At 44.0% G+C, this 21,928-nt stretch overlaps 5 protein-coding genes across 5 annotated transcripts; 1 reads left to right on the top strand and 4 right to left on the bottom strand.

Moving 5' to 3' along the window:
- Positions 1–6: 6 nt before the first annotated feature.
- On the bottom strand, positions 7–1,860 carry PUMCH_002869 (uncharacterized protein; the record flags this gene model as incomplete). The annotated part of the gene is made up of 1 exon (XM_063021861.1): positions 7–1,860. The coding sequence occupies one exon, from the start codon at positions 1,858–1,860 to the stop codon at positions 7–9; it is 1,854 nt and encodes a 617-aa protein (XP_062877931.1).
- Positions 1,861–3,377: 1,517 nt separating this feature from the next.
- On the bottom strand, positions 3,378–4,859 carry PUMCH_002868 (uncharacterized protein; the record flags this gene model as incomplete). Its single annotated transcript, XM_063021860.1, has 1 exon — positions 3,378–4,859. The coding sequence occupies one exon, from the start codon at positions 4,857–4,859 to the stop codon at positions 3,378–3,380; it is 1,482 nt and encodes a 493-aa protein (XP_062877930.1).
- Positions 4,860–14,580: 9,721 nt separating this feature from the next.
- Positions 14,581–15,924, top strand: PUMCH_002867 (uncharacterized protein; the record flags this gene model as incomplete). The annotated part of the gene is made up of 1 exon (XM_063021859.1): positions 14,581–15,924. The coding sequence occupies one exon, from the start codon at positions 14,581–14,583 to the stop codon at positions 15,922–15,924; it is 1,344 nt and encodes a 447-aa protein (XP_062877929.1).
- Positions 15,925–16,206: 282 nt separating this feature from the next.
- PUMCH_002866 (uncharacterized protein) lies at positions 16,207–18,963 on the bottom strand (the record flags this gene model as incomplete). Its single annotated transcript, XM_063021858.1, has 1 exon — positions 16,207–18,963. One exon carries the CDS (start codon positions 18,961–18,963, stop codon positions 16,207–16,209), a length of 2,757 nt encoding a protein of 918 aa, XP_062877928.1.
- A 1,917-nt stretch (positions 18,964–20,880) lies between these two features.
- PUMCH_002865 (uncharacterized protein) lies at positions 20,881–21,333 on the bottom strand (the record flags this gene model as incomplete). Its single annotated transcript, XM_063021857.1, has 1 exon — positions 20,881–21,333. The coding sequence occupies one exon, from the start codon at positions 21,331–21,333 to the stop codon at positions 20,881–20,883; it is 453 nt and encodes a 150-aa protein (XP_062877927.1).
- Positions 21,334–21,928: the final 595 nt, after the last annotated feature.

Genomic DNA, 21,928 nt, shown 5'->3' with positions numbered 1-21,928 from the left:
TCGAAGCTACAAATTTTCACCTTGGACACCAATAACGAGCAAATCGTCCCGGACAGATGCCTTGGCTGTACATCTGTTATTTCCAAAAACCTCCACGATGGCTAACTTTGGGCATTCCTCGCTGAACTTTTCCAACACCAGGTCGTCGAAAGCACGGACAAATCCTACGTCCAATTTGGTGAGTAAAGGGAGTGATTGCTGCAGATAGAAGACCACTTTCGATTTAGTGGGCTGCGAAGAATATGCCTCTAGATCGCCTTCATCGTCGCCTTCTTCATCGCCATCCACTTCCATTGGAGGTGCTTCATCAATGCCATCATTCACGCCGTCTTCTATAGATTTTTGAATTAAGACTTTGCTCTCATCTTTGTCATCCGTGAGTATTTGCACCAAGAAAGAGTTTGTAAGATTGTTGACCGAATTGATGGAGGCCTCCACCAATGTTTTTCCAGAGTGTTTAAAGATGGCCTCAATGGCCTCGTTTCCGAGTCCTGTGCATTTTGTGAGATCAATTGACAGTAGACCACCGTAGTTGATTTGCCCAAGCTCTTCAAAAGCGTCTCTCATACCTTCATTCGTGATTAGCTCCAAATTTCTCATAGACAACGTCTCGAGAACAGGACAGAATTTAGCCACACCTTCAGTAAGAAAGGAATCAGTTAATTGTGTGCATCCGTCGACATTTAAGTACTTTATTGTTTCGCCAGTAGTGGCTAGAATATGGATCAAGAGATCATCGTCGATAAGGTTTGCTTGGTGAGGGTGAGACAACTCAAGTTCTTCTAGTCTACTTGGAGCCAAGTACTGTGGTATTAGCCCATAGACTGGTTCCGAATCGAGACCGTCGAGCCGGGAAAGCTTCAACAGTGTCAATTGGTTGCCACGGCGTTCAAGCAAAGAAATCAAGGAGTCATTACCAAAGCGATGAGTGTTACGCACCTCAAACTGTTCGAGGGGACTTTCGGCTTTTTCAAAAAAGTCGACCCATTGTGGAGTGCTGATAAGAAAAGGGCCGTTGAGCGCGAGCTTCTTAAGGTTTGGAAGCTTGTCTATGAAATATGTCATGTTATCGTTATGGAGCTGACCGCACATGAAAAGAGTAAGGGACTCAAGTTGGGAACAATAAGCTGCGATTTTGTTGAATGAGTCACTGGTGACATTGGAACAATCCCAGAGCTCTAGCACCTTGATGGAAGGATTCAAGAAAAGTGTCACTGTAGAGTCGTTTAAAGACCTATTTTTCGAAAGAATCTTCAGGATCTTATTGATATTAGTTTGGCCGATGTCGCCCAAAGCATCTACGTCCTCAATATGGCTGGAGATGGCACGAATGCAGATATCTTGAAGGGATGCAATGCGCACCGTCTTCTTATCCAACAATGCCTTGGCCACCTTTTTGCGTCTCTTGCGCGCGGTCTGCTGAGTCTTTCGCACATTACGTTCCTTCTTACGAAGAAGTTCGTTACAGTCTTCACAGATATACCCTTTCGACGCCTCGATGAAGCGCGAGTACACAGTCAATGTGAATGGGTTTCCGCAATCTACACATGTATCTTCCTGACCAAGCTGCTTGAAGTCATCTGGGTTGAACAAATCGTCTCTGTATTCCACATCGTTGTCGTCATCAGAGAGATCGTTTGACACGTCTGCACCGGGTGTTTCTGCCAAACTAGTCGTACCGTTGGTTGCAGTGGCATCCGTCTCAGGCGTTTCCGAGACTGCGCCCGATCCACGGCCTGATCCAGCTCTCTGACGGCCCTGTCTTTGACGAAATGCGTCTGTGATACCTTCTACACGAAGAAACTCGGTCAAGGCCGAGTTCGGGCCGCGAACGCCGGTATTACGAGTTCTTCTAGACATTATGGTGAGGAATCACTCAATATTTCACTTTGTTTACGGTTTGAAGATGGAGATTTGCCTCTTTTCTATTCTTCAGAATGGACTCCGAAAGACACGTCTAGGATACGCGTGAGAGGCCAAAAAACAGTGCAAGTAATTTTCCAAATCACAACACAAACTTGGCAGTATAGACTTCTTTTTGGAATTGCAATTGGACGAGTGTGCCTGGAGGTATTCTAAAAAAATGAGTAATAATTGCTTTCGCTGGTGTGTAGGAGCAATGCGAGGATGAGTAAGGATATGCAAGATGGTATTTAAGATAAGATAAGGAAATTCGATTTGAGTGAATACAAAGAAATTATTTCACCCATGTCGACTTACTTGTTTTGGAATTCTAATAATTGTGGAATTGGTGTAGGTTTTATGAAGACTAGTGTTAGGTACCTCATAGACTATTACCATCAGTGTTCCGAATTTTAAAATTATAGAGGTTCTGGATAACGACACTAGGATAAGAAACGACTCACATTTTCCGGATGACGACAATAAGACGATTTCGAAACCGCCGGGCCCTCATTGGCCCGGCAATTGAACGAAAGAAGGCTGGCCAGCCCCTCATCTGTCTAGATAGCCTGAATGGATAATAGATAGTGCTATTTCCGTTTGTGTGTATCAATTTTTCTCAATAAAATAAGAACTGAGCAGACGGAATTACAATGATGAGTAGTCAATGGAACGAGAAGAAGCCACAGAGAACTACAGCAAGCCTGTTTGCCTTAACCAATTTAGATATGTGATAGCAAAACCAAAAATGACCTAATTGCAACCAAAATATCAAATTCTGATTGAAAATAGAATGCAGTATGTGTTTATTCGAGTTATCGACACGTAGTCTCGGCAAACGCTTCGACTAACACAATAGAAAATCCTGAATGAAATATGCAGTTCTCTATCAAGATCTTTCTATGCATGGAACTAAGCTTGAGGCTATTTTCGAGCCTTAATCCCACCTGGACGAGAAGCTGCGGCAACATCAATGGCGAAGGAAAAGAGCTACTGCAATTTTGAATTAATCATATTATTCTAAAAGAGCTTTAGTTTAATACCCGCAATATTGGATTCCTCGGAACTCTCAAATCAAAATTTCACAACATCTCCATCGTCTTGGAACCTACATATGAGGCGATTGTCACCTTCGAGTATCATCTAAATGACATGACAAAGTTTAACAAAGGGTATCTCATTATCGCCTAAACAACTCGCTGCCATCAGAACGTGAAAGGAGCTTTGACGTCGCCTACACCAATACCTCATGAATCGGTAAAACCAATGCTAATTCCGCGAGGCTTTCGGCCAATGGTATTCCATTATGCTCATATCTGTTGTAACAAAAAAGCATCTCTCTCAAATTCTCTCTCGAAATCTCTCTCGTACAATTTTCAGCCCTTTCGGAAATACACCGGCGTCCAGTTAAATTCACAACAGAAATCTCGCAAAGAAGAGAAGGAAAGCTAAGCGCCGTCTAAACCTTGCGGCCACTATTCGACAATTCTTTCTCGATACCAATTCTCAGTAGCCTTAGAAAGCCAAGAAGATGGAACCTGTTGACTTCCGAAATACTCCTTTAATGTATTCGACAACAGTCTTGGAGAGACAAATTCTTGGTACGATGCAAGAACAAAGGAGATGCAGGTGAACGAATGAAGGACTCCATGCAAGTCGCTTAAGGACTTCAGATCAATCTCGAGGTTCCAATGCTCCTTCATTGCGACAGCCATGGAGAAAAGTGTCTTTGCGTTCACCTTTCCAGACACAAGAATCTCTTTTACAAGAGCTCTAAAGGCAGGAAACTCTGATGCATGGACGATTGAATCGAAGACAAAAAAGCCTGTTGGTGTTAAAAGGGCTTTGATAAACATGGGCGCCTCTCGGCAGCATTGAGGCGAAGAGTGCAGTATCTCCTGGTCCGGTGTCCCGTTAAGGAGTGCACTCGCTGAAACGAGCATATCAATGTAGATTGTTTTGATAGGATGGCATAGAGTTTTGGCGAACCCCTTCAAGAACGCCTGGCCCACCGCGGTCCTGAATTCGGTGAGGAGAATTCTGGCATCTACAAATGCCGGATGAGCACTTGTGAATTTCAAAGAGGACATCATAGAACTCAAATATTGTTCGTAGAGAGACCCTGTTTGCAATTCTTGTCGCACACTCAGATCAGTGTGCTCTGAGTGAGAAGATGGATCGACGAGGTCCAAGGAAGCACGATTTGACATGACTGCGACAAACTGGTTGCCAGATGATCGAAGTAGAGCTTCAACTAGTGGGTTCAACTCAAAAAGGGAGCAAACCTCTCCTTCTTTCACTATTTCATACACCAAATGCACCACTATCTCTCGCAACAAACGTCTCTGAAGATCATTGAGTAACCCCTCTCTGGGACTAAATGGATCACGGGGTGAAGATTTACTCAAACATTGCTCGCTATAACTTGGCTTATACGATCCAAATGGCTTTTTTAATAGATGCACGAAAGCTTCTGACATTTCAGCATAGACCCATTGATAAATCCGTGACATTAATCGAGGGCCCTCGAAACAATCCTGTTCCATAAGCTGAATGAGTGCGTTCACTTCAGCTTCGCCCGGGTATCGCAAATCGATGCCAAGAGTTCTTTCAGTGGAAGGTTGAATCCGCATCGCACTTAGGAACTGCAATGCCAATTTGAAGCTCAAATCTGGATTGGAGACTAGAGTGTCCAAGACATCTGCACCATACCCTAATTCACGACGATTCGATGGCAATCTGGCAAATGGCATCGGTCTCGTGTAGCTACATTTCCCAAATGCTTCGTGGATGACTCTGAATAGCATATACGCGATTGTTGGATCGCGTTCCATAGATTCAAGAGCAGCTTCGAAATTTCGAACAATTTGATAAGTGGAGACGAAGGACCCACTAGTTGGACGTGGGTCCCGGCTGGCAAGAATCCGGGCTTTCCACCTCGGAGCGTCAAGATGCATCTGCTAGATTACGAAAAACAGTCAAATAGAAAAAAAGAAGGATCTAAAGTTGCAGAAGGTACTCTGTGCGAAGAATCGTATAGGAAATGTGGATGGAGCGCAGCGACGCATGGTACCCAAGCTGAATATAAACCTTTGTGCTATGTGATCCAAGTCCACATCCAAAGTTTTTGCTATGTTGTCAAACCAATACTGTGTCGCCGTACTTCCGTACATAGTCGAATTGATTGCATCGCAAACTTCATGCTGAGAATGTTACGCGTAGCTAGCACATGGCACAGTCTGATGATAATCGCTTCGCCGAAGATTAAACGCATTCATCGATTGTCCATAAGCAACGTACGCTGTTCCTTCGAGGTCATTATCTCTGCGGATACACTGCTCACCGATATGCCTGGTCGGACTCAACAGAACGGAAGCAAGTGTGAGAATTTTTGTAATTGAAACAACTCACTCTGGATATCAATGAAGAGGATTCTTGTATCAGAGGTAAGTGACGTGGTGTTCCTATTTTGACCCAATAATGCTTTCTGCTCCATGTGCATCAAAGTCATAGTAATATACGCTTCGGAACTTGGAGGGCTTTGACTTTTTATACCTGATCTAAGCATAGTACATACTTCCCTGCCAAGTAAATAAAGTGATTATTGCTGTTTGGCTTTGTCGGTGGCAGAAGCACTGGTGTTACCAGACTTGTTCCTAGCCACTGTGAATCTGGCATAGGAGTTTTTATTGCAATAGCACAATGTTGGATGCAAGATTATTTTATCCGGATATTCGTTATATCAGGAAAAGAGTCGCCCAAATTTATGAAGTGTTCTAGCCCTGATACATAGGATAACACATTCTCAACGAAAAGTAATTCCTTTGTGTAAAGAACTTGCGATAAAGATCCGACATTAATAAGGATCGAAGATCATCTGATCGCGTGCTGCAATCAGGTATTTGACGAATCATGAGTTTTTCCTTGATGCCACATGTTCTCTCGTCCCTGTCACTATCTAGAGCACCAACAACGCCGGAGACAAAATTTGAAAGATTTGTACCTGTCTATCACTCTTTAGTATTATTATGTTTTCAACAGATTATCTTTTGAAGAAATAGTATACTCTCGTTCGTTCGAAATCTCGCATTATGATTTGGGTATTACACAGACTGCATCTAGTTTTGCAGCCATTCCCGTTTCAGACCCCACAACAACCCTTTTTTCCCTAAAGTTACGAGAATTATAACCTAAACCCTCAATTCGCTTAAATTCAGAGTAAAGAATCAACTTTCCAGTACACACTCCGTTTCTCTGTCTTTCTCCAGTCGTATTCATCGTAATATTGAAAGTGGCTTTTGTGAAACAACAGAGTAAAAATGCAATTCCCCTGTACCCACTCTTCTCGTCCCATTCGGCCAGGAAGCGCGGAATCTGACGTGACCAAACGCATTCTGTTTGAATTTCTCAACGGCTTGGAGTCTAACCCGCTGTTGAAGAAAGAAGTGTTGGCGGCGCTTGAGAATATTAAGCAAGAAGATATGCAATCTGACAATGGCGCTGGGATGAGAGTTCCTGCTGGTGAACGAGAGATTCTAGATAGGTCTTTCGTCGTAGTTTTGGCCAAGTTAGCCCTTTGGAATCCTGGTGACGCTGGTGATACTTCGGTGGTTGCCGCCAAAGTAGAGACGCTCTGCGAGTTCTTTGTGAAAAACCCGCAGTGGGCTATACCATTCAAAGACTGGATCATCTCTTTGAAGGAAGTAGCAGCCCAAAGAGGGGTTCAGGCTGGTCCTGATCCTCAGCGTTCTGTGCTTTCTGAGGAAGAAAGACGCAATTTGCCGCGTTTAGTCAGTATTTTGTTGAAAAGACTCGTACAAGAGGAGGGGCTCTACGAAGAGCGTTTTAGTGCAGACTCACTTGTGGCCATTCTTACTCAACCAAGCGGCGAAAGATTTATGGAGTCTGTTCTCAAAATTCGGAATTGGAACGAATTGAATGTGCTCTCTTCACACTTAGATTGTACAAACTTAAATGATCCGGGATTAGTTTTGGCACCTACACATGTTGAACTGGCAAAGAGGATTATCGAAATATTCATTGCGGGCCCTGAACAAGATTATGTTGAAGAGGAAGTCGTGTTGCTTCTCGACCAGTTCAAGACGGCTTATGGCCAGGCTTTGTTGAAAGCGGTTCGCGACACTCGGTTTAATGAAAAAAAGGCGGTTCTCGGGAATTTGTTGATGGCAGCTATCAGACAGTTAACTGGTTCGGACCTCATGCATGGGCTGCATGCCTCGTCTATCAGAGCTATCTCGCGCAGTGAATATAACTTGTTCCTCAAAGCTTTCGAAAATGACATCGGCGTCCTTATTCTTGAGGAATTTTTTGACTTTCCAGCCAGCCCAAATTTCCAAATGTTTGCAAACGAAATCCCCTTTGTCCACTTGGCTAAAGCAAGGCTTGTCTCTATCTACGAGGTTAAGGCTGGTGTTGTGGTCTCAGTAAATGATGAACGCCAATTACTGAATTTGCACGAAAAGCTCACAACTTCTATTGGCCTTGAACTTGTTCGATTGTTTTATCCATTTAACTACTTGTTAGGTTGATCATTCATGTCTAATGATCTGATTCCTCGGTTATCACTTTAGTTTGAAAACCTGTAATAGTTGACTTCTATATTTGACAGTAGCTAGCCCTTATATTCTGAGATAACATACTAGACAAGCTCGGCTAAGTGACGAGCCGTCTACGGCTCGTCTGCGTCGTTATCCAGAGCTTCTCAATCGAAATGTCTATGTCGATATTCTTAATTCGAAACTCTAGCCGTACTGCTCCATGAGTTACCTAAAACTACTCAAAACTTAAGATCAAGGCGAGAAAGGGCTACGACAAGATCAGACCATCGTCAAAGAATCGTACCGCCGCAATTGATTTCGCGTATTAAAGAACTGGTTGCCAGCCAAAAGACATGGGGAAGTACTGCAATTCCTCTCAGCTGAAATTTGTTGCAGCCCTTTCTGAAGCCGCCATCAATCGTTTTTTTGACCTAGATCTCGATCAAGTTAAATTTCAGAGGTCTTCTGCCATTGCGGGAATAGATCGATATATCGTCCTTGCGAGCCGTTTCCTGAAGGATGAAAAACTAGCATCATATGGTGAGGCTTTGAAAAAGCTGTAAACAAAGTATCAACCTTTACTATTGAATCCAGTTGCATGTTCCGTCACTTCAGCCAAGGCAACTTACAGTGTGTTGAGATCGCTCTAGAGACTAGAGTATTGCCCAGTTCAATCGTTACACAATTCAAGAATTCGAAACCAACCAGAGAGGGGAAATATGAACGGATGATCTTTCAAATGAAGCAGGACTTGGATTTAAGACAAAACGAGATCAAGACTAACTACACAATCGGATCCGTTATCGAAGCTGCATTTGAATTTTGGAGACTTTTCAGAAAAGAAGTTGCATTGGAAAGTGGAAGACTTATGAAGTGGGTGGGCAAATTGGTACGCATTCTTGAGAATGACAGGCTGTATTACTTCCTATTGATTGGCGTAGGTGTAGCCGCTGAAGGCACAACTGTTAATCATCATGCAATCCATAAACTTGCAAGTAGATTGGAAAACCGTAAAGCTTGGAATCAAATCAAGAGTCAGCATTTCTTGTACCATCCCGAAAAGGAGGAGCTCATGGAAAATGAAGAAAATTCCTGGCCGGCCGATGAATTTGGAGATTGAATGGATCGTTCCAAAGCTGCCACTAACTCTTCCTGGTTATCCTTCCCCTGAGCTACTTGTGAAGCTGGTACTATTGAAGCTGAAGGCAATACCGCGTGGGGTATTTAGAGGGCCGGAAACGAGGTGAAGGGATATCCTTATTAGAGAATAATTATAATAATAATAGTAGTATCCTTAAAGTGGTGTTTCGTAGGGCAAACTCATCCACATAGAAGATTTTATGTGAAGAGCCTTTTTCGAAAGGCATGGGTGACTTGTCCGTGTTAAACAGTTGCGAGGCTGCTATACGACAGTAAAATATTGCCAATAATTACTGCTCTCGAGCACTATAACTCAAAACGCGTTAGATTTTGATTGCCTATATCTCTTGTGGTCTACCAAGAACTCACTGCATCACAGCACAACTAGATTTGTAGCTCGAGAGGCCTTTCGTAGACAGCGGTTTCAATTTTTTTGAGGCCCAAAATAATTTTGTTCTTAAACCTGATAGTTTGAAAGGGCTACGAGTTTCAAAATTGTCATACTTCACGTTTCATTCATTTCGTCCTTGAGATTGGTCGCAAGAACTGACTATGGCGAAACAGAGACACCACAAGACTCATTTGAAATCAAGCATTTCTTGACCGTTAAAGTTTAACGAAGGTCTTCCGATCACATCAGTTTCACACTTGGATCGAGTAGCCTCTGGGGTGATCGATGGGACCTACTTGCATAGCATTCCCAATTTTCCCTAATGTCGAGAGTATCTGCCTCTAGTTGTCCATTTACATACTCCGGGAAAGTGCTTTCTTTATTGATTGACAAGATTGACATGAATAAGATAGTGAATTTCATGTCAACTGTGAGAATACGATTGCTCAGTTACTGTTAGCTTGAGAATCGCATTCTTCTCATATAGAGAATTATAGCGCAATTCGTGTTTTGGATCCTTATGAGAGTGGACTTGAACTTCCACATAGATGCATCCCATTACGCCTCTCAGCCAGAGCCTTACATTGACCAGCTGCAAGGCCATGAAAGTCCCGAGACTTGTTCTGTAGTGGCCAATTAATACAATTGGGAATCTTATTAATTGCCTTCTTAATGCCAACGATATCGTGTTGTCGGCAGTCGAGGTGAGGGGAGCATGGTCAGAGTTGAACGCAGCATCTACGAAGCACGAAACCGCGGGAATCTCAACTCGGCATATCCATCAATGATTCTATTTAAGCCATCTATACACAGCTCGAAAAGCTGGTCGCCACTCTTTCGGCACTTGTTTTAGAGTTGGTCTCTTCTCTCTTGATGATAGAATAAGCATCACGCCGTCGCAACACCATAGATTTTCAAGTATCTTTCGTATAGGTGCCGGATCTACCCCTAGGCCAGTCCTATCCTTTTCCTCAAAGATAATGGTAAAAAAAACCAGCTCCGTCAGATCGTCACGCTTGAGAAGCAACTTTGCAAAACTCTTGAAAGTTCGATCCAGCTGCAAATTAAGAATCCCATTGAAAACAAAGAATCCAATTGGGTTTATGAATCCCCTTACAAGCAGGTCTGCTTTACATTGAATACGTGCAATCGGAGCTGCAGTTTTAGCTATAGTTGTTTTTGGTTGTTCACTCAATAGCCCGCATGCTGCCGATAACATTTGGGCGTAAATGTCTAGGATAGGATTTTCCATAACTGTCTCTAAACCCTTCAAAAATGATTTTCCTGCTGCTGTTTTCAATTCGTTGACGAGGGTCTCAGCATCATTGCTTTCACGAGGTGGATGAATTGTATCAATGAGCTTCTGGACATGACGAACAGCCTCTGAGAAATAGTAATCTATACTATACTTGCTTTCAAAATAAAAAATTAATTTCATTAAGTCATACGTGGCGTTCTCCTGCGTTATGGATATAAGAAACCAATTTCCCGGGAGATCGCAGAGAGCGCCGACTAATTTCGTTTGGTCGAAGATTTTTCTGTGCTTCTGGTCGTACTTTGAGATTCGCTGCACTAGCATTTCTATAATCGAATGCAAGTAAAGTGACTGCGCTTGGTCTAGATGTGCTTGCGGTGGCTGCAAATCTAAGACCATCGCGACTACAGCTGTTGAGACTTCCAAAGAAATTTAAAACACCGATTGTGGTAAATTTTGACAAGATGATGGTACTGGGTGCAAATTAAGTTCTAAGAGGACGAAGGTAATGCTACGCCCGTCCAAAACGAAATGCGAGGGAATTTCATGTTTGCGATTTTCCGCACAGTACATTCAACATGCTAACTTTGAATTCGCACCTGGCATCAAGCTTTGCTTTATTGTATGCGTTCCAGAAATACGCATAGAGTGCTATGCTTGACATGGGCATGACCTACGCACGAACCGGAGACAAAAGAGTTGCATCATTGTCTCTATAAGATCCAAAAGGGTTGCTTCCACATTTTTATCTCTCATATTTGAAATATGTTAATTGCTGGCCAGTTGCTAAAGGTATGGTTGAGTATTTTTACACAAACTCTAGCTTAACGCTACAGTTAAAGAAATGATCATTGGGATTTTGGCAAGATTAGTAAAGAAATTGGAAATTAAGTCAGAAAAAGCAACGTACAATCGCTAAATTTGAGATTCTTCCGCCAATTGATGCTTAGATCTAGCAATTCAACAATATGATAGTCATTTGAGGAGTGCTCTTCTCAGATATCCCAATCGACAGGAGTTTGCGACACGCCTTTCAGTGGGTGGAGTTTTGACGCATTCGCTTTTACCGATCGAGGGGAAGAGCTCAGTACCTTGCAGAGTCAAACGAATAGGATCTCACCAATGATTGCATGCTGTAACAAGTTTCATGAAAACTTCTTCAAAATTTCCAGAACTCAGAAAACTACAACGAGCCCTCAACGAAGTCTTGTCAATTGGAAACTCAATCCTCAATAGGTGCATAATCGTAGTCTTCAGCCGTCTCTGTAGTGCAATGCAGTAACGGTCGTGAGGAATGATGCAAAACTTAATCCATAGCCAAATTAACTTGTAAAATTTATAGCTCCCTTTTTCATTTGATCGTCGAGATGTTGAGTTTCTCCGATCGTCAAATATTCGGATTGATTAAATAATATCCGAGTTCGAATGAGCCTATATCCGAGGCCTATTCACTTCGGACTCTTGGATTAGATCTTTTTTTCGCGAGAGGCGTGATTGTTGTCCATAGCGATGCAAAAATGTGTATTTTCGTTTCTTGTTTGCGATACCTCAAAATTAATTGGAGCGATATATTGCTTAGTGTTCTGGGAATGTTTACAAAGAATTTGGCTCTAATTGAAGAAAAAATTCTCTCATTTATTGAAAAGTATCCGTCATTCTCATTTTCTATAGACCGTTTATATATTGCATAGGATGCAAGTCAACTGTCGGTCCCCAAAGTATTACTTTTCCTGTCTATTGAATTAAAAAGTTGCAACTTTATGTTGTCATCAAATCCCCAAGTATCGAGTGGGGAGAACCTCATTCCGTAGAAAGCATGTCCAGGTTCTTGGCTCCCTGACGGGTTCTAGATTCCATCAAACCATTTCCTACCACTAAATCGGTTGTACAACACGATTCATGTCTTTGCCTTCAACTTGCGATATTCCCAATTAAATATCAATTCTTGACCACAGCGAAGCTCCTATGTGTGAGGGTATACTCGTCCTTGCAGTAGTAGCGATATTCAGTGTAACGACTATTCACGGGTTTTCACGAAATGATGAACGTATTCCTAGTCTCTTCAAGAAAGAATTCGACCAATTGTATAGATAAGAGTGTCCCTCGATGATATAGATCAATGTGATTCTTGAATTGATAAGGTAGAGCCACCTATGAGGCAATGGGACAACATGATACTTGAAATATCACATACTGTAAAAGAAAACTCACATTCAAAGTATTGAAGGAATTGTTGGATAATTGGTAATCTCGAATTCGTTTCATTTTTCGTTCAGCAATGGCACATTGCACCGTTGCACTGACCAGTATTCCAAAGTTAAGCAATTGGATTTAGTAATAAATCTTCTCGATGATTTTATTTTACGATACAAGTTTTTGTCTAGTCGGGTAAATATTTTTCATGAAGGTGTTGAGCTTACAACTGGCGTTCACTACCACACTACACAAATAGGGAGGAACATATAGCAGCAGAGGGAGATGATAACAGATCAGAGATAAAGAGAGGGTAGTCCAATTAAAACTCAATCTAAGAAAAAGACGTGCCCTCGATACTTGTACGCATGAACTCTTCTGTTCATACCAATGTTGCCGAAAAACCTTTATGGAAGTACTAAGCGACCTTATTGATTGATGTGGAACAGTCAGTAATTCTTGTGGCATCTCAGAATGACTAGAGGACACAATGTGTCTTGTTGTACCCCGGAATAATTATGAAAGCAATTTAAACTCTCGACATGGAGCATTTTCGCATTCAAGATAGCAGAAGCACTCGATGTTTAGGGCCGTATGAGGAAGCACTTTAATTCAAAGATCTTCTCGTATTGATGCATCAAGACAGGCAACACAATGACATGAATGGACTGAGCGAGATAGAGGCGTGATATACTATTTACTTATATTGCTTTGCCTAGATAATCATAGCAATTTTTTGAAATTATGCCAAATTCGACCCTGTACTTTTGAATACTCAAATAAAAATGACCAACCACTGCAAAAAGAAAGAAAGTAAGCGAAAAGAAAAATGAACCAAACGCAAAAACAAACAAAACAAACAACACATGGCACAAACACCCAAATCAAAGCTTAAAACAACAAAATACAAACAAACTCCGAAACCCCCAAGATCCCATTTTCCAGACGCTCCAAACCCTTATGCCTTCAACCTTCAACCTTCTGGAAGCGATCTTAATTATCCCACCAATACTTTAACAGCATCAAAAAAGAAGAACCAAAAAAAAATCAATTCTCCCAATATCATAAAATTCTCAGAAAAAAAATTCCCAAAACGACCAATTATCCCAAACCACCAATCCTCTACCACATCTACCCTCACCCTTCGTCCTATCCCATCTCCCCTACAGTGCGAACAAACCCGACTCCCGGACGTGCGCCTACCACCCACCTCCGGCGCCCCGACCAATCACAGCGCGCCCTCCCGTGTCTATATGGCCGACTGCGTTTCGCGCGCACCCTGCTAATATATACCACCGCCAATTCGTCCTCCATTTTTCTTTTCCACCCAGACTTTTCTGTTTCCCCAAGTCGCCATGTTGTCAGCTCGTTCTGTCTTACGTACTGCCGTCCGTGCAGCCTCCGTCTCTAGAATGCGTCTCGTATGTACCAATTTTCCTTTTCCCGTTTCGTTTTCGTGGTCGTTTTTCCCCAGTGCATGTTTTTGGTGAATTCCACTTCTCAAGGCCCTGGGGCCCGTTCCTGGGTCCTCAATGGTGGCGAGAAACACAATTGTCATGTCTGCGGAGACGTCGGTGAAGACGCCGTGTTGATATCTCTTCCGTGGGCGTGGTGGTTGCCGCTCCGATCCCGGACCGTGGGTTCCTCCAATAGGCTTCTGAGAATGGGAGGGTCTCCAGCACCGGGCCTGAAAAATTTTAGAATCTGTGTAGCGAGCCGGCGTGCCTATATCAGGCACTGTCTGTGGCGAAACGTCATTGTTCAATTGCACAAGTCGTCTTTTCGTCTTCTTTTGTCCCCTCTTTTTCTCTTCCTGCTCGACTTTTTTCACTCACTCCCACACCCATTCCACATCAGCAGCTACCGCCACAGTCACGCAGTCGCAAACATCCATATCCAAATTCATCGTACTAACTTCCCAGGCTCGCCCAGCTGTCGCTGCCATCCGTCACGCCTCCGCCAAGGCTGCCCCAACCGAGGTCTCCTCCATCTTGGAAGAGAGAATCAGAGGTGTCTCCGAGGGTTCCAACTTGAACGAGACCGGTAGAGTCTTGTCCGTCGGTGACGGTATCGCCCGTGTTTTCGGTTTGAACAACGTCCAAGCCGGTGAGTTGGTCGAGTTCGCCTCCGGTGTTAAAGGTATGGCCTTGAACTTGGAGGCCGGCCAAGTCGGTATTGTCTTGTTCGGTTCCGACACCCTTGTCAAGGAGTCCGAGACCGTCAAGAGAACCGGTAAGATTGTTGAGGTTCCAACTGGTCCTGAATTGTTGGGCCGTGTCGTCGACGGTTTGGGTAACCCAATCGATGGTAAGGGACCTTTGAACAACTCTGCCACCGCCAAGGCTGAGGTTAAGGCCCCAGGTATCTTGCCAAGAAGATCTGTCCACGAGCCAATGCAAACTGGTTTGAAGTCTGTTGACGCTTTGGTCCCAATTGGTAGAGGTCAAAGAGAGTTGATTATCGGTGACAGACAAACCGGTAAGACCGCTGTTGCTATTGACACCATCTTGAACCAAAAGAGATGGAACGATGGCCAAGACGAGTCCAAGAAGTTGTACTGTGTCTACGTCGCCGTTGGTCAAAAGAGATCCACCGTCGCTCAATTGGTTAAGACCTTGGAGGCCCACGATGCCTTGAAGTACACCATCATTGTTGCTGCCACTGCTTCTGAGGCCGCTCCATTGCAGTACTTGGCTCCTTTCACCGCTTGTTCTATCGGTGAGTGGTTCAGAGACAACGCCAGACACGCTTTGATCATCTACGATGACTTGTCCAAGCAAGCCGTTGCTTACCGTCAATTGTCTTTGTTGTTGAGAAGACCTCCTGGAAGAGAGGCTTACCCTGGTGATGTTTTCTACTTGCACTCCCGTTTGTTGGAGAGAGCCGCCAAGATGTCCGAGGCCAACGGTGCTGGTTCTTTGACCGCTTTGCCTGTCATTGAGACCCAAGGTGGTGATGTCTCTGCTTACATTCCAACCAACGTCATTTCTATCACTGATGGTCAAATTTTCTTGGAGGCTGAGTTGTTCTACAAGGGTATCAGACCAGCTATTAACGTCGGTTTGTCTGTCTCTCGTGTCGGTTCCGCTGCTCAGGTTAAGGCCATGAAGCAAGTCGCCGGTTCCTTGAAGTTGTTCTTGGCTCAATACAGAGAGGTCGCTGCTTTCGCCCAATTCGGTTCCGACTTGGACGCTTCTACCAAGCAAACCTTGGCTAGAGGTGAGAGATTGACCCAATTGTTGAAGCAAAAGCAATACTCTCCTTTGGCTGCTGAGGAGCAAGTTCCTGTCATTTACGCTGGTGTCAACGGTTTCTTGGACGACATCGAGTTGTCTAGAATCGGTGAGTTCGAGGAGTCCTTCATGTCTTCCTTGAAGTCCAACCAGCCTGAGGTTATTGAGGCCATCAGAACCACTGGTGAGTTGACCAAGGAGCAATTGGCTACCTTGAAGGCTGCCACTGAATCTTTTGTTGCTTCCTTTTAAGTCTGTGGAGTTTTGCATACGTAGATAGATACGGGCACGGCCCGGAAGAATTCAGCGTGACTCACAAAAGATACATTACACAATAAAATTAACGATATTCTCTAATACTTGTAGGTTTTATTTGCCTTCATTACCATCGTCTGTAGGTGTGTCGAATTCAGTTTTGCTACCCCTAAACCCTTTAGTGTCGTTTACAAATTAAGAATAAAGGTTGAATGTGGATTACTGTAGGCAACCTATTTTACATCAATACATAACGTGGTATCACAGTCTGACCAGTCATTAGTAATACTTGTTCTCTTTCAACCAAGACTTGATGTCCTCAGAGTCACGAGTAGCCCAGTTGGCCTTACTTGTGATCATATCCAAAGATTGAGCCAAGTTAGACTCGAAGCCCTTGGTGTTGACACCCTCGAAAAATTTCTTCACTTCTTCCTTCTGTTTTTCTTGAGTGAAACCAGAGGAAGCCAAGGTGACCACAGATCCCAACATGGACAAACCAGGAGGCAACAACTTGTAGATCGCATCCCAGTTTGCGGTGAACCAGGCCCACAACTTCTCAACACCTAATCTGTGTGCTCTCATGCCTTGCATTGGAATGTAGACATCTTGAGATTTAACGATGTCAGTCTGCAACAACAAAGCGGTGACTTTGTCGAGAATCTCCTCTGACTCAAATCTACCCAAGGCTCTCAATGCAGCGATCTTTTCCTCGACAGAAGCTGGGTTGGTGTAAATTTTGTAAATCTTCTCGTATGTCTCAATGCCGCCAAGACGGGCAACAGTGTTGAATACAGCAGCCTTAATATTAGGGTTGATGGCACTCTTGTCGCCAGCAACATATGCATCAAACGATTTGTTGACGTACTCGACAACCTCCTTATGACCATTGGCAGCGGCTGCACCAAACAACAAGGACTTGAGCTGCTGTTCAGCAAAAGAATCACTGTCAGAGAACGTCCAACCAACCTGAGCGAGCTTTGGGCTAATTAAGTCGAGACAGAAGGCGTTCAAAGACTTCTTGATCGAGTCATCTTCAAATTGAAGAGCCATCTTGATCTTGGAGATACTTGTCAAAGAAGACTCCCAAACAACGTAGTTATCTTCACCAGACCAAGCCTTAACCAAGTTAAGGAAATCAGTGGAGCTGATCAAACCGGAGGAGGCCAAGGAGGCAGCATCGGCGACCAAACCGACACGGTCCTCGACAGACAACTTACCTTTCACACCAGCATCACCCAACTTGGTCCATCTTTCAGGCGAGTAGGCGGTTCTGTAGACACCTGCTTGATCAGCATTGATCTTGAAGAAGTCGTCCTCAGTTTCGAGTTTAATCTCTGTCGAACGCTTATCCAAGGTAAGAGACTCATCAATACCAGAAGAGGTCTTCAAGCCCAAGAAAACGGGGTACAAAGTCTCGTCTTCATCTGGCTTGACGTCTGCAGTAGCAAGGAATCTGTTCTGAGTAAGGGTCAAGGTGTTACCAGACTCCTCGACGCGAACAACAGGGAATCCAATTTTCTTGGTCCAGATGTCCATCACAGCAACAACGTCCTTGCCACTGACCTTGCTCAAAGCAGCCCATAAGTCTGAGGTTTGAGTGTTGCCCCACATGTGTGTCTTTAAGTAGAGAGAGACACCAGAGATGAAGACATCCTCGCCCAACCAGCGGGAGATCATCTTCAACAAGGAAGAGCCCTTCGAGTAAGAGATAGCATCGAAGATCTGGTTGATCTCATCGGCTCTCTTAACAGGCACCTCGATAGGATGAGAAGATCTCAAAGAATCCAAGGTCAAGGCCAGCTGCAAGGAGTCGGCAACATAAGATTCCCAGACCTTCCAGTCAGGATACAAGGAGTCACAAGCGTACCAGGACATCCAGGTGGCAAAACCCTCGTTAAGCCACAAACCATCCCAGAAATCCATGGTGACCAAGTTACCAAACCATTGATGGGCCAACTCGTGCATGACGACCTCAGTAACACGTTGCTTGGTGTTAACATCGGTATGAGATGGATCCAAGAGCAAATCGACAGTTCTGTAGGTGATCAAACCAAAGTTTTCCATGGCGCCGGCCAGGAAATCATGGATGGCGACCATGTCCAACTTTGGGAGAGGGTAGGGGATGTCGAACTTGGCGTCAAAGAACTTGAGTGTTTTAGCAGCAATGTCGGCAGAGTAGGTTCCAAGGTGTTCGGAGCCAGGAGTGGCCCAAACCTTAATTGGCTTGTTGTAGTCGTGATTCTCTACACAGCGCAAGTCACCTACGATGAAGGCCACCAAGTAAGTGGACATGAGTGGAGTGGTGTTGAAAACGGTCTTTTTCTTGCCGTCAGCCAAATCCTCGACGGACTTGGTGTCCATGTTGGACAAATGGACCAACTTGGCGTCACTGACCAAGGAAATATCGAACTTGGCCTTGAGCGCAGGCTCGTCGAACGAGGGGAACGCTCTACGGCAATCCGTAGGCTCCATCTGCGTGGTAGCCAAGTAAGCGGTGTTGCCGGACTCGTCAGTGTAGGAAGAACGGTAGAAACCAGCCATTTTGTCGTTTAAGAGACCAGTGAAAGTGAGCGACAAGGTAGCTTTCGAGCCCGATTGAAGGGACTCGGCCAAATCAAAAGCAGCGGTTTGCATGTCCTCGTCATAGGAGATCTTGGACACAGCCTTTCCGTTGACGGCCGCATCGTGAATGTCAATTTCGAGACAGTTCAAGGTGATCTTGTCGGAGGTGTCATTGACATCCAAATCAATGGCCAATTGACCCTTAAATGTGAAATCGGAAAAGTCGGGTTCCAATGTCAAGTCGTAGCGAACAGGCTTGACGTTGGTGGGGAGGATTTCCCTTTGTGGAGTGGACGTACACATTGTGGAGGGAAAAGAATGGAAGTTACGAAGTGGGGATAGGTGGCCATAATATATATGGGTGCGCGAGAATCTGGGGTAGGGGGCGCGACAAGTCGAGGTGGATGGAAGTTTGGCCCTAATTGCGCGAACAGTGCGAATGGTGGTGCCGAGCACCTGGACGGCGTAGGACATTGATGTAGTGGATGCCGCGAGTGCAAAGGGATAGAGAGATGGTATAGAATCTGGAGGTGTAATAGAATTTGAGGGCGGAAAGAGAAAGAGAGAGTTAGGGGACAGTGAAAGAGGTGAAGTTTATGAGATGAAGGAGATTGGTGGGATAGGAAGATTGCGCCAGAGAGAAATTAGCGACTTTTAGTGGTAACTCTGGATCATCAGTTTTAACAGAGACCAAAGAAGTATTGTTGATACTCAAAATAATCTAGTAGAAACTTTGAATTGATAAAAGTCATATTCATGTCTTCAAAACTTTGATTCGTAGGTCTGGTGGTTCCGGGGCGACTTTTGCCCTGGCCCACTCAAACCTGTAGAATGCGAAGTGGCCCTGAACTATCTAGTACCGGCCCGATAAGCGTATGACCTAGTGAAGAAAAAATGAAGCGTAGGTAATGTTCAATGCGTGGCAATTGCGTTAGGTAAATGACGTGATAACGAAACAAAATAATTCAATGAGATTCATTGCTTGAATTCCATCGAGGCCGTTGGTCAACCGTCCAGATGATCACTTATACTCTCCGCACCGAAGTCACATTTGTTGCTATGCTTATCTCGACTAAGAACTACAATTCAAACTGACATTCTACTCTTTAGTTTCAATATGGAATCATGCCGCAAAGCACCACTGCTTCGCGCCATTTCCTAGCATGGCTCCCGAAAGTGCCTTGCAGACGGAGATCAAATCCGATCAGTCCCATCACAGGGTTCAAACCAACGATAAAGGCAATAGAACAATCAGGAGACAATAGAAAACGCCGCAATTTCATTGCCGTAGCACCAGTCGCCGTTTGATCTCGTATATCCGGTTCTCCTGCAGGATTTTGCAACCATAGGTGCCGTTCAATTTTGGTGCCGTTTCTATAGAAGGACAATTTGGGGCCCCAAATGGAAGGACCTGTCACTATTCCGCTCGGGTTTTAAGCTGGACCACATGGAATTCGGTAGAAGTGCGCAATCTTTTAAAGCCATAGAGGCGCATTTGATGCCGTGACAATAGATGGCCCTACCTCCAAATGCCATTCTGAATGCACAACCAGCGGTGTGAAATTACCCTCTATAGAATTTAAAAGAGGACGAATTTCACAAGCTAGAATTTTCTGTGGAGGCAAGAGCAATTAAAAAGAACTTGATTTCGTAAATGAGTGCACGTTGAAATGAGTTGGCCCTTTCAATTAGTTGTGTAAAACCCCTCCATTATTTCTAACAAAATGCAATGGATCTGAGTTCTCACGATGTGGGTATACAGTGAGATTGCTTTAGCGCTCATGTGGCCTCCGCTATGGCTGATTCTGTTAGTTATCGATTGTAAGTGTAGATGCGTAACATACACACCGGGAAACACAATGCTTGCAGAGAAGAGCTGGAAGAATGAACGGGATTATATGCTATGGCAGAGTAATAACTTGGAAGAAGATAAAAAGGAGCCCCAGACACGGCCAGGATAAGTAGTCTAGTACATTCACGAAGACCTGAACGAGTATACAGTCTATAGCTATAGCCAGAGTAACCCCTCTGAGTTCACCGGCGCTACCAAATGTTATAGAATAATTAGCTACTAGATCGTTGCCAATAAGGGTTACTCTGGCCATAGCCATATACTCTACATTCCTACAGGTCTTCCTCAAATACTTGCATGCTCATCCTGACTGTGCACCTATAGATGTGTTTCCATTATTATCTTAACGTGGCACGTAATCTAACCCTTTCTTCTAAGTCTGCTCCGCGAGAAATGTTTTTCTATCGAGTGTGTGTTTTGCAATCACGCCTACTTTGATTCTACACTGTAAATGCGGCACCTCTTTTGATGATAGAACTAGTACAATAAGGTTTACACAAATCCAATTAGAATTAAAAAGTTTTCGTTTGCCAATTTGACTATTCAGTTGGATAATAGAGCGTTTCGTCCTTGAACTCATCACCACCCTTCACCCAGCCAGTGATTCCCTCATCCAAAATCACCACCTCCAAGTCTTGTCTGTCAATGCTTGCCAAATAATCTTTGGCCCAGCCTCCGATATATGTGGTGCGTTTGCCGGAGCTGTTACAATACAAGACGATCTTTTTTGTTTGTGGTTGCCAGTCGAGAACAGGCTCCAAGAAGTGTTCGTTTATGCCACTGGGGCCATCGACTACAGTTGCTGGGATGTGGAGCGCCTTTTTAATAACACCCTTATCTTCCTGCTCGTTTCGAATGTCAATGATAGCCAAGCCTGGTTCGTCGTTCTTGAGCAGCTCGAGCAATTCTTCCTTAGTGACCCTGTAGATTGGGGTATCCGTGACCTGATCCTGGTGATCGGTGAGCCATTGAGGAACAGATTTCAATGTCATTCTGCGATTTGGGCTCTGTTTTTATTTTTGGTATGTCTTTTTTCGTATTTGGGTGGAAGCAACCTCAGGTAGTCCTTGGATCTGTGGTGTGGCTTATGTTATATCGATGAAGTGAGTTTGCTGTACTCAATCGAATCAATATGACGAAGTTTTAGTTTTCAAAATTGTCTTATGGTAGAACAAGGTTCCAAAATTAATATCCACAGTTTCGATCTTTATGTGAAGATAATATAACGAATCAAGAGTTGTCAATTCCTGATAAATGGAGAGGATATTAAACGGTGTAGGTTTTGTTTTCCGATTTAAACCCTCAATTGAATTTGCTTCGTTTATTTTCTGGAGTAGCTAAGTAGTTAGTGTGGGTGACTGTGGGGATGGTCACAGGGCCTGGATATTTGTGTGAAAGCACGTGAAGAGAGGAGATTGGGAATGACAGAACCGCTTTTGGTAAAAGAGGGAGAACGAAACGATTTCTGTTTTCGACAATAATTTCTTTCTGAAGTTTCAAGAATTTTCCTTTTGTTTTGCGCTAATTCAAAATGGCTTTTAGTTGTTCACTGACAAGGTAGTGGCCCTGACCGCAACCCCCATCCAC

The sequence above is a fragment of the Australozyma saopauloensis genome, chromosome 3 (assembly GCF_035610405.1).
Source record: "Australozyma saopauloensis chromosome 3, complete sequence".
NCBI classification, from domain to species: Eukaryota; Fungi; Ascomycota; class Pichiomycetes; order Serinales; family Metschnikowiaceae; genus Australozyma; species Australozyma saopauloensis.
This window is presented reverse-complemented; position numbering and strand designations above follow the sequence as displayed.